Raw genomic sequence first — 12,039 nt, forward strand, 5'->3', positions numbered from 1 at the left:
TATTTTTCCACTTACCCCATCTACAGTTTTTGGTATTTGCACTGAATCATCACCTTGAGCAGGGTGTGGATGCATCACTATTATGTGAAAGCTGTATGACCCCACACTGCAGTGTTCTAGGGTTAGTCCCCAAACTTTAATCATGAGGAATTAAAAAGAACCAAAATTAAAGTGTATATTGACTAAGGTTAAGTGGGAGTAAAAGTCTTTATTTTTGGTAAAGAATTTCATTTATGGATTCCCCTAGACCTGCAAATCTCTAGAAATTATACACATAATTATTTCAGCTATGTCCTCTCATTTTGTAAGTCACATTAGGGGAGGGGTCTAAGACTGAAGGATTTTCATAGTCTTTTAAAATTGGTATGGATACATTATATACTATCAGCTAAAAGTATCATAAAATATACTTTTACACAGTGTAATGTTGTAATAAGAAATATATATGTGGTCTTCCTCTCTGGTTTCTGGCACAGAACTCCTAATATTATACAATAAATTAATATTTGCTTTTTGTCCCTGGTAGCTTAAGCAGCTCTGGAGAGATGAATAAAGGCAAAATGAGCATGTTTTTTCATTAATAACAAGAACTTTTCAACCACAACTTGGTTTATTTTAATAAAGTGACTTTTTGGAAAGCCCATAAAATGAGGGGCTAGTGGTCAAGGGAGTCAACCATGTGACTAGAGGGTTGAAACTTTCCACCCTATGTCCTGACCTCTGGGGAGAGAGGCTGGAGGTTGAGTTAATCACTAATTGTCAATGATTTAACCAATCATATCTAGGTAATAAAGCCTCCATAAAAAACAAATGAAAGGATTTGGGGAGCATCTATGTTGGTGAATGAACTGAGGTGCTCAGAGGGAGCTACACCCTGGGAGGGCATGGAAGCTCTGTTCCCCTTATCCCATGCCTTGCCCTATACTTCTATTTTTCTGTTCACCTATATCTTTTATTATACTCTTTATAACAAACAGGCAAGTGTAAGTATCTTCTTCCCTGAGTTCTGTGAGTTGTTATAGCAAATTATTGAAGCTGAGAAGGGGGTTGTGGGAATCCTCAGTTTGTAGCCAACTCAGCCAGAAGCACAGGTGACAAGCTGGGATTTGCAATTGGCCTGTGAAGTGGGGGACAGTCTTACGGACCTGATCCCTTAATCTGTGGTCTGTGCCAACTCCTGGCAGTTAGTGTCAGAATTAAGTTAAATTGTAAGACACCCAGTCAGTGTCTGCTGAGAACTGGAGTGGAAAAACTCACACATTTGGTGCCAGAAGTGGGGCAAATAGAGGAAACAGAGTTTTCCTTTACCTGGGTGAAGCAGACTGTTTTGAGCAGTACTTATCAGTATGATAGTCTCTATTTGTTATAATCCTTTTACATATGTTGAAAAGGTTCCCAGGAATTTTAGTAAATCTTTTCCTACCTTTATTCAGCATAAACTTCCTTAAGCTTAAAAGAATTTTCTCATTAGACACAACCAAATTTTGATTCTATAATAGCATTATTTCTATTGCTTCTCAGTCTTTTGGCTAAGATTAAGTATAATAGCACTATTTCTGGTAGAATAATGGATAAGAGGAAAATTTTACAGTTTAGCTTATGGATAATTATTGATATTTCTAAGCATTTGGGATATATTTAATGTTCATGGATTTAGATGTTTTAAATTTGTAGTAGCAAATTATAATACAAAATCCAATGAAAATATAGTCATAGTTTTATTATAACTGTATTATTTGTAACATACTCATATTACAGGTATTGAAGACTGAAGTGACATGATAAATTACTTCCTGATTTGTTGTTGAGTCAAAAGTTGGTTTAAGTCTAATTTTTTTTGATTATCTGGAAAAAAATAAATTATAAAATTAAATTTTATATTGGACTAAAAAGCAAAAAAAATAAAAAACCCGAAAAAACCTTGCTTTTAAGATATTTCAATTGGCCTTGAATAACATGGTTTTGAACTGTGGGAGTCCACTTACATGCAGACTTTTTTCAATAGTAAATAGTACAGTACTATACAATCAGTGGCTGTTGAATCTGCATTTGCAGATTCAAATATGTATACGGAGGGCTGACTATAGGTTATATGCATATTTTTGACTGTGGGGAGGGTTGGCATCCCTAACCTCCATGTTGTTCAAGGGTCGACTGGATTTTGTATTCTGTAATTTTTAGACATAGCTTAAAAGTACTTAACCTTATGTATTATTTAAAAGTACCTCTAGGATTTCTTTCTTTTTTTTTTTTTAACCAGTGTTTCAGTATTAGCTTATCAAGTGTTAGATGAAGTTACTTTTTTGTGTTTGGAGAATTACATTATACTTAGTATCTTGCATAATGTCGATACTTAATAGAAAGTTTAACTAGATTTATCATACCCACTGAGGTCCTCTTCTGAAAAATCTGAGGTTTGATATAAACTTTCCATTGTGGATCTTCTAGACTCTCCTAAAATAAAAAGATGTATACATTTAATGTCTTATCACAAATAGAATTTACAGTTCTTTTGAGTTTGAACGTGGGAATCTCTTTTCAGGGGTCTCTACCCTTATCACCTGTATGACAAAAGTTTATGTATAACTTGTATCACCAGTGCAGATTATATCGGTCAAAGATGGCCACAATGATATCTCCCACTCTACACGTTCCTCAAAAGTATGTTCTTGCCACTTCCCCTTCAAGAGGTGGAATCCAATTGCCCTCCTCTTGAAACTGGGCTAGGCATAGTACTATTTTGTAATCAATAGAATGTGGAGGAAGTGACTGCATGACTTCCAAACCTAGATAAGAAAAGGCTGTGCTGCTTCCACCTGGTTCTCTTAGGATATTTGCCAGTCGCCATATAAGAAGTCTTACCACCCTGAGATTGTCATCCTTGTGAGACCATGTACAGATGCTCCAGTTGACAGTCCCAGCTGAGCCCAGCCTTCTAGCTATCCTGCCAAAGCTCCACTATGTGAGTAAAACTTTCTTGGATCCTTCAGATCAACCCATCTGTCAGTTGAGTATTATCATTGGGTAACCTAAATGGATGTCTAGCCAAGCCAGGTTCGAATTCCTAACCCACAGAATTCTTGTGATATATGAAATGGCAAATGGAACAGCCACTGTTTGGGGATAAGATGACTTGTTAAAGCAAAACTCTGAAGGACAATTAATTTAGAGAGCAATATAAAGTAACCAAATAATCAAATATGATATGGAAAATTTAGACATAAACAGAAATATTAATTTATTACTTAACTTTCATATCTGCCTTTCTACTTTTTTTAACATCTTTATTGAAGTGTAATTGCTTTATAATGGTGTGTTAGTTTCTGCTTTATAACAAAGTGAATCAGCTGTACATATACATATATCCCCATATCTCCTACCTCTTGTATCTCCCTCCCACTCTCCCTATCCCACCCCTCTAGGTGGTCACAAAGCACTGAGCTGATCTCCCTGTGCTATGTGGCTGCTTTCCACTAGCTATCTATTTTACATTTGGTAGTATATACAAGTTCATGTCACTCTCACACTTCATCCCAGGGTTACCCTTCCTCCTCCCCATGTTCTAAAGTCGATTCTGTACATCTGCATCTTTATTCCTGTCCTGCTCCTAGGTTCTTCATGACCACTTTTTTTTTTTTTTAGATTCCATATATATGTGTTAGCATTTGGTATTTGTTTTTCTCTTTCTGACTTACTGTACTCTGTATGACAGACTCTAAGTCCATCCACCTCATTACAAATAACTCAATTTCATTTCTTTTTATGGCTGAGTAATATTCCATTGTATATATGGGCCACATCTTCTTTATCCATTCATCTATCGATGGACATTGAGGTTGCTTCCATGTCCTGCCTATTGTAAATAGAGCTGCAATGACAATTTGGTACATGAGTCTCTTTGAATTATGGTTTTCTCAGGGTATATGCCCAGTAGTGGGATTGCTGGGTCATATGGTAGTTCTATTTTTAGTTTTCTAAGGACCCTCCATAAAGTTCTCCATAGTGGCTGTATCAATTTACACTACCACCAAGAGTGCAAGAGGGTTCTCTTTTCTCCACACCCACTCCAGCATTTATTGTTTGTAGATTTTTTGAAGATGGCCATTCTGACCTGTGTGAGGTGATACCTCATTGTAGTTTTGATTTGCATTTCTCTAATCATTAGTGATGTTAAGCAATCTTTCATGTGTTTGTTGGCAATCTGTATATCTTCTTTGGAGAAATGTCTATTTAGGTCTTCTGCCCATTTTTGGATTGGGTTGTTTGTTTTTTAGATATTGAGCTGCCTGTGCTGCTTGTAAATTTTGGAGATTAATGCTTTGTCAGTTGCTTTATTTGAAAATATTTTCTCCCATTCTGAGGGTTATCTTTTTGTCTTGTTTATGTTTTCCTTTGCTGTGCAAAAGCTTTTGTTTCATTGCGTCCCATGTGTCTATTTTTGTTTTTACTTCCATTTCTCTAGGACGTGGGTCAAAAAGGATCTTGCTGTGATTTATATCATAGAGAGTTCTGCCTGTGTTTTCCTCTAAGAGTTTTCTAATGTCTGGCCTAACATTTAGGCCTTTAATCCATTTTGAGTTTATTTTTGTGTATAGTGTTAGGGAGTGTTCTAATGTCATTCTTTTACATGTAGCTGTCCAGTTTTCCCAGAACCACTTATTGAAGAGGCTGTCTTTTCTCCATTGTATATTCTTGCTTCTTTTATCAAAAATAAGGTGACCACATGTGTGTGGGTTTATGTCTGGGCTTTCTATTCTGTTCCATTGATCTACATTTCTGTTTTTATGCCAGGACCATACAGTCTTCATTACTGTAGTTTTGTAGTATAGTCTGAAGTCAGGGAGCCTGATTCCTCCAGCTCTGTTTTGGTTTCTCAAGATTGGTTTAGTTATTGAGGGTCTTTTGTGTTTCCATACAAATTGTGAAATTTTCTGTTCTAGTTCTGTGGAAAATGCCATCGGTAATTTGACAGGGATTGCATGGAATCTGTAGATTGCTTTGGGTAGAATAGTCATTTTCACAATGTTGATTCTTCCAATCCAAGAACATAGTATATCTCTCCATCTGTTTGTATCATCTTTAATTTCTTTCATCAGTGTCTTATAGTTCTTTGCATAAAGGTCTTTTGTCTCCTTAGGTAGGTTTATTCTTGATATTTTATTCTTTTTTTTGCAATGGTAAACGGGAGTGTTTCCTTAACTTCTCTTTCAGATTTTGCATCATTAGTGTATAGGAATGCCAGAGATTTCTGTGCATTAATTTTGTATCCTGCTACTTTACCAAACTCATTGATTAGCTCTAGTAATTTTTTGGTAGCATCTTTAGGATTCTCTACATATAGGATCATGTCATCTGCAAACAGTGACAGTTTTACTTCCTTTCTGATTTTGATTCCTATTTTTTCTTTTTCTTCTCTGATTGCTGTGGCTAAAACTTCCAAAACTATGTTGAATAATAGTGGTGAGAGTGGGCAACCGTGTCTTGTTCCTGATCTTAGTGGAAATGGTTTCAGTTTTCCACCATTGAGAATGATGTTGGCTGTCGGTCTGTCGTATATGGCCTTTATTATGTTGAGGTAAGTTCCTTCTATGCCTACTTTCTGAAGGGTTTTTTATCACAAATGAGTGTTGAATTTTGTCAAAAGCGTTTTCTGAATCCATTAAGATGATCATATGGTTTTTATGCTTCAGTTTGTTAATATGGTGTATCACATTGATTGATTTGCATATATTGAAGAATCCTTGAATTCCTGGGATAAACCCCACTTGACCATGGTGTATGATCCTTGTAATGTGCTGTTGGATTCTGTTTGCTAGTATTTTGTTGAGGACTTTTGCATCTAAGTTCATCACAGATATTGCCCTGTACTTTTCTTTCTTTGTGACATCTTTGTCTGGTTTTGGTATCAGGGTGATTGTGGTCTTATAGAATGAGTTTGGGAGTGTTCCTACGTCAGCTCTATTTTGGAAGAGTTTGAGAAGGATAGGTGTTAGCTCTTCTCAAATGTTTGATAGAATTCGCCAGTGAGGCTGTCTGGTCCTGGGCTTTTGGTTTTTGGAAGATTTTTAATCACAGTCTCAATTTCAGTGCTTCTGATTGGTCTTTTCATATTTTCTATTTCTTCCTGGTTCAGTCTTGGAAGGTTGTGCTTTTCTAAGAATTTGTCCATTTCTTCCAGGTGGTCCATTTTATTGACATACAGTTGCTTGTAGTAATCTCTCATGATCCTTTGTATGTCTGCAGTGTCAGCTGTTACTTCCCCTTTTTCGTTTCTAATTCTATTGATTTGAGCCTTCTCCTTTCTTTTCTTTATGAATCTGGCTAATGGTTTATCTATTTTGTTTATCTTCTCAGAGAACCAGCTTCTAGTTTTATTGATCTTTGCTATTGTTTCCTTCATTTCTTTTTCATTTATTTCTGATCTGATATTTATGATTTCTTTCCTTCTGCTATCTTTGGGGTTTTTGTTCTTCTTTCTCTAATTACTTTAGGTGTAAGGGTAGGTTGTTTATTTGAGATGTTTCTTGCTTCTTGAGGTAGGATTTTATTGCTATAAACTTCCCTCTTAGAACTGCTTTTGCTGCATCCAATAGGTTTTGTGTCATCATGTTTTCATTGTCATTTGTTTATAGGTCTTTTTGATTTCCTCTTTGATTTCTTCAGTAATCTCTTGATTATTAAGTAGTGTATGGTTTAGCGTCCATGTGTTTGTATTTTTTCCAGATTTTTTCCTGTTGTTGATATCTAGTGTCACAGCATTGTGATCAGAAAAGATACTTGATACAATTTCAATTTTCTTAAATATACCAAGGCTTGATTTGTGACCCAAGATATGATCTATCCTGGACAATGTTCCATGAGCACTTGAGAAGAAAGTGTATTCTGTTGTTTTTAGATGGAATGTCTTCCAAATATCAATTAACTCCATCTTGTTTAATGTGTCATATAAAGCTTGTGTTTCCACATTTATTTTCATTTTGAATGATCTGTCCATTGGTGAAAGTGGGGTGTTAAAGTCCCCTACTACTATTGTGTTACTGTCTATTTCCCCTTTTACAGCTGTTAGCACTTACCTTATGTATTCAGGTCCTCCTATGTTGGGTGCATAAATATTTACAATTGTTATATCTTCCTCTTGGATTGATCCCTTGATCATTGTGTACTGTCCTTCATTATCTCTTGAAATAGTCTTTAAAGTCTATTTTACCTGATACAAGAATTGCTACTCCAGGTTTCTTTTGATTTCCATTTGCATGGAATATCTTTTTCCATCCCCTCACTTTCAGTCTGTTTGTGTCCCTAGGTCTGAAGTGGCTCTCCTGTAGAGAGCATACATACAGGTCTTGTTTCTGTATCCATTCAAGCCAGTCTGTCTTTTGCTTGGAGGATTTAATCCATTTACATTTAAGGTAATTATCGATATGTGTGTGCCTATTACAATTTTCTTAATTGTTTTGGGTTTGTTATTGTAGAACTTTTCCTTCTCTTGTGATTCCTGCCTAGAGAAGTTCCTTTAGTTTGTTGTAAAGCTGGTTTGGTGGTGCTGAATTCTCTTAGCTTTTGCTTGTCTGTAAAAGTTTTAATTTTTCTCTCAAATCTGAATGTGATCCTTGCTGGGTAGAGTAATCTTGGTTTTAGGTTTTTCTCCATCTCTTTAAATATATCCTGCCACTCCCTTCTGGCTTGCAGAGTTTCTGCTGAAAGATCAGCTGTTATCCTTATGGGGATTCCCTTATGTATTATTTGTTTTTTAACCCTTGTTGCTTTTAATATTTGTTTTTTGCATTTAATTTTTTTTTTCTTTTTTTGTGGTACGCGGCCCTCTCACTGTTGTGGCCTCTCCCATTGCAGAGCATATGCTCCAGACATGCAGGCTCAGTGGCCATGGCTCACGGGCCTAGCCGCTCTGCAGCATGTGGGATCCTCCCGGACCCGGGCACGAACCCATGTCCCCTGTGTCGGCAGGCAGACTCTCAACCACTGAACCACCAGGGAAGCCCTGCATTTAATTTTTGATAGTTTGATTAATATATGTCTTGGTGTGTTTCTCCTTGGATTTAACCTGTATGGGACTCTTTGCGTTACCTGGACTTGATTGACTATTTCTTTTACCATATTAGGGAAGTTTTCAAGTCTAATCTCTTCAAATATTTTCTCAGTCCCTTTCTTTTCCTCTTCTTCTTCTGGGACCCCTATAATGTGAATGTTGGTGTGTTTAATGTTGTCTCAGAAGTCTCTGAGACTGTCCTCCATTCTTTTCATTCTTTTTTCTTTATTGTGCTCTGCAGTAGTTATTTCCACTATTTTATCTTCCAGGTCACGTGTCCATTTTTCTGCCTCAGTTATTCTGCTATTGATTCCTTCTAGAGAATTTTTAATTTCATTTATTCTGTTGTTCAACATTGTTTGCTCTTTAGTTCTTCTAGGTCCTTGTTAAACATTTCTTGTACTTTCTCCATTCTCTTTCCAAGATTTTGGAGCGCCTTTACTGTCATTACTCTGAATTCTTTTCCAGGTAGACTGCCTACTTCCTCGTCCTTTGTTTGGTCTGGTGGATTTTTATCTTGCTCCTTCATGTGCTGTGTGTTTCTTTGTCTTCTCATTTTGCTTAATTTACTGTGTTTGGGGTCTCCTTTATGCAGGCTGAAGGTTTGTATTTCCCATTGTTTTTCGTGTCTGCTCCCAGTGACTAAGGTTTTTTCAGTGGGTTGCGTAGGCTTTCTTGTGGATGGGACTAGTGCCTTCATTGTGGTGGATGAGACTGGATCTTGTCTTTCTGGTGGGTAGGACCACGTTTGGTGGTGTGTTTTGGGGTGTCTGTGAACTTATTATGATTTTAGGCAGTCTCTCTGCTAATGGGTGGGGTTGTGTTCCTGTCTTGCTAGTTGTTTGGCATAGGGTGTCCAGCCCTGGAGGTTGCTGGTCGTTGAGTGGAGCTGGGTCTTAGCATTGAGATGGAGATCTCTGGGAGCACTTTTGCCGTTTGATATTATGTGGAGCTGGGAGGTCTCTGGTGGACCCATTTCCTGACCTCAGCGCTCCCACGTCAGAAGCACAGGCCTGACATCAGCTGGAGCACCAAGACCCTGTCAGCCACATGGCTCAGAAGAAAAGGGAGAAAAAAGAAAGAAAGGAAAAATAAAATAAAAGATATTAAAATAAATATTAAAAATTAAAAAAATTTAAAATTAATTTTAAAAAGAAAAAAAGGGAAAAGAGAAAGAAGAGAGCAACTAAACCAAAAAACAAATCCAGCAATTATAACAAGCACTAAAAAGTATACTAAAAAAAACACAAAACTATCCAAAAAAAAAAAAAAAAAGGACAGACAGAATCCTAGGACTAATGGTAATAGCAAAGCTATACAGACAAAATCACACACAGAAGCATAAACATACACACTCAGAAAAAGAGAAAAAGGAAAAAAAAATATATATTGTTGTTCCCAAAGTCCACCACCTCAATTTTGGGATGATTCGTTGTCTACTCAGGTACTCCACTAATTCAGGGTACATCAAGTTGATTGTGGAGATTTTATCCGCTGCTCCTGAGGCTGCTGGGAGAGATTTCCCTTTCTCTTCTTTGTTTGCACAGCTCCTGGGGTTCAACTTTGGATTTGGCCCTGCCTCTGCATGTAGGTGACCTGAGGGCGTCTGTTCTTTGCTCAGACAGGACGGGGTTAAAGGAGCAGCTGATTAGGGGGCTCTGGCTCACTCAGGCTGGGGAGAGGGAGGGGTACAGAATGCGGGGAGAGCCTGCTGTGGCAGAGGTCTGCATGCCATTGCAACAGTCTGAGGCATGGCATGTGTTCTCCCAGGGCAGTTTTCCCTGGATCATGGGACCCTGGCAGTGGTGGGCTGCTCAGGCTCCCGGGAGGGGAGGTGTGGATAGTGACCTGTGCTCGCACACAGGATTCTTGGTGGCTGCAGCAGCAGCCTTAGCGTCTCATGCCCATCTCCAGGGCCCACACTGATACCCGTGGCTAGCGCAGTCTCTGGAGCTTGTTTAGGTGGTGTTCCGAATCCCCTCTCCTCGCGCACCGTGCAACAATGGTCTCTTGCCTCTTAGGCAGTTCCAGACTTTTTCCCAGACTCCCTCCCAGCTAGCTGTGGTGCACTATCCCCTTTCAGGCTGTGTTCACACAGCCAACCCCAGTCCTCTTCCTGGGATCCGACCTCTGAAGCCTGAGCCTCAGCTCCCAGACCTCACCCCTCCGGCAGGTGAGCAAACAAGCCTCTCAGGCTGGTGAGAGCTGGTTGGTAATGATCCTCTGTGTGGGCATCTCTCCACTTTGCCCTCTGCACCCCTGTTGCTGTGCTCTCCTCTGTGGCTCTGAAGCTTCCCCCCGCCCGCCACCCCCCATCTCCACCAGTGAAGGGGCTTCCTAGTGTGTGGAAACTTTTCTTCCTTCACAGCTCTCTCCCAGTGGTGCAGGTCCCGTCCCTGTTTTATCTTTTGCCCTACCCAGGTACGTGGGGAGTTTCTTGCCTTTTGGGAGGTCTGAGGTCTTCTGCCAGCATTCAGTAGGTGTTCTGTAAGAGTTGTTCCACGTGTAGATGTATTTCTGACATATTTGTGGGGAGGAAGGTGATCTCCACAGCTTCCTCTTCAGCCATCTTGAAGGTCTCCTACCCTTCTACTTTTGACTTGAATGCACTCATCTAATAAGACGTTCTTTATCCTTGCTTATAACAGGCCTCAGTGTCCAGGTCCCCTTTCATTTCCTGCATTCTACTTTTCATAAAGTTCTGCATATTTCATATTTTGTCCTCATATCCCACGTACCACAACTCCTGAAACATTTCCACTATATTCTCACTTTATTTTCTGAAATTCCTTCTACTTTCTTGCTCTGACAGAATCTTGGCTGCCCTCTGAGGATACTGCTAGCCCAGAAGCCCTTCTTGTTTTTCTTTTCATCAGTCCTCTTACCATGGTACTTGGAGATGGGCAGGTGTCCTCCTCCTTATTGTTCTCTTTCAGTGTATTTGCCCTCCCTTCTTCCCTTCCTAAAACTCACATCATCAGTTTATATAATCAACTATTGCTGTGATCTGCCTGCAACTGGATTGTTCTCAGTTCATTTCATCATTGGCTCATTGTCAATTTCCCACTACTTTCTTAATTTAGCAATTTAAGTGTATGTTTAGAAGAGTCTTTCACCCTGGATCTCAATTCCTTGAGCTCTGTTCTTTTAGATCTTGTCCTTTACCTTACCATAGCCATTAATTCCCATGCTTATTCTCAGACTTTTTCATTACCTGTAATTACAAGCCCCCCTCAAACTCAGTTTTATGCATTCAACTAGTAGACTGCCAGCTTTTATTTTTTCTGGATCACTCCCTCTATTACCCCACCAGTAGCAATTCTTCAACCCCACTGGGACTTCCAATTCTACTATCTTTTCATTGTTCCTCCCTGTTTGGATTTCTTCTTTCCCTTCTTTGTACCATTTAAACTCCATGGTCATTCACCCTCTTGCATATAGGCTGACTTCCTTACCCTTTTTTTCTCACTTTGTTATATTCTCTTGACAAAACTATAATCCCAGTTAAATCCAACTCTCTTCCTATTCCTCTCCCGCAGTGTAAGGCTCTGTGTGGCTGGAAAAACATACAAGTGGGTCTCACTTTAAATTCATGGTCACTGACATTAGGGGGAACTCAATACTTTAAGGCCATCCTATTAAATGTTCCTAGTCCATTCATTCTTCCACTCTCCTAGATGACATTTACTCTTTCTTCCATTTTCTCAAACCTCCAACTCTCTATATTCATTATCATTCTCAGCTGATGATCTATTTTCCAGTTTCATAGAGGAAATATAACATAGTAGGAAAAAGCTTCCACAAGCTGTGTCAAGAGTTACTTACTTGTTTCTGTTCTATATGCTTCATGTCTCCCATACTCCCATCTAAGGTCAACCCCTCTAGGTCTTCACTAGATCTCATCCTCTCTTGCCTACACAAGACACAGCTCTAGTAATTCCTTCTGTCTTTCACTTATCAGTTTTTTTGCACTCTACTAAATCTTTCCAATC

General features: G+C 38.8%; 1 protein-coding gene across 1 annotated transcript in view; it reads right to left on the bottom strand.

Moving 5' to 3' along the window:
* Positions 1-2,365: 2,365 nt before the first annotated feature.
* TTC29 (tetratricopeptide repeat domain 29) overlaps positions 2,366-12,039 on the bottom strand; it is a 255,509-nt gene continuing 245,835 nt past the window's right edge. Inside the window, exon 12 of the mRNA XM_060011639.1 lies at positions 2,366-2,454. Within this exon, the coding sequence (XP_059867622.1) occupies positions 2,366-2,454 (89 nt within the window). The remainder of the gene's footprint in view (positions 2,455-12,039) is intronic.

The sequence above is a fragment of the Delphinus delphis genome, chromosome 5, assembly GCF_949987515.2.
Source record: "Delphinus delphis chromosome 5, mDelDel1.2, whole genome shotgun sequence".
Lineage (NCBI taxonomy): Eukaryota > Metazoa > Chordata > Mammalia > Artiodactyla > Delphinidae > Delphinus > Delphinus delphis.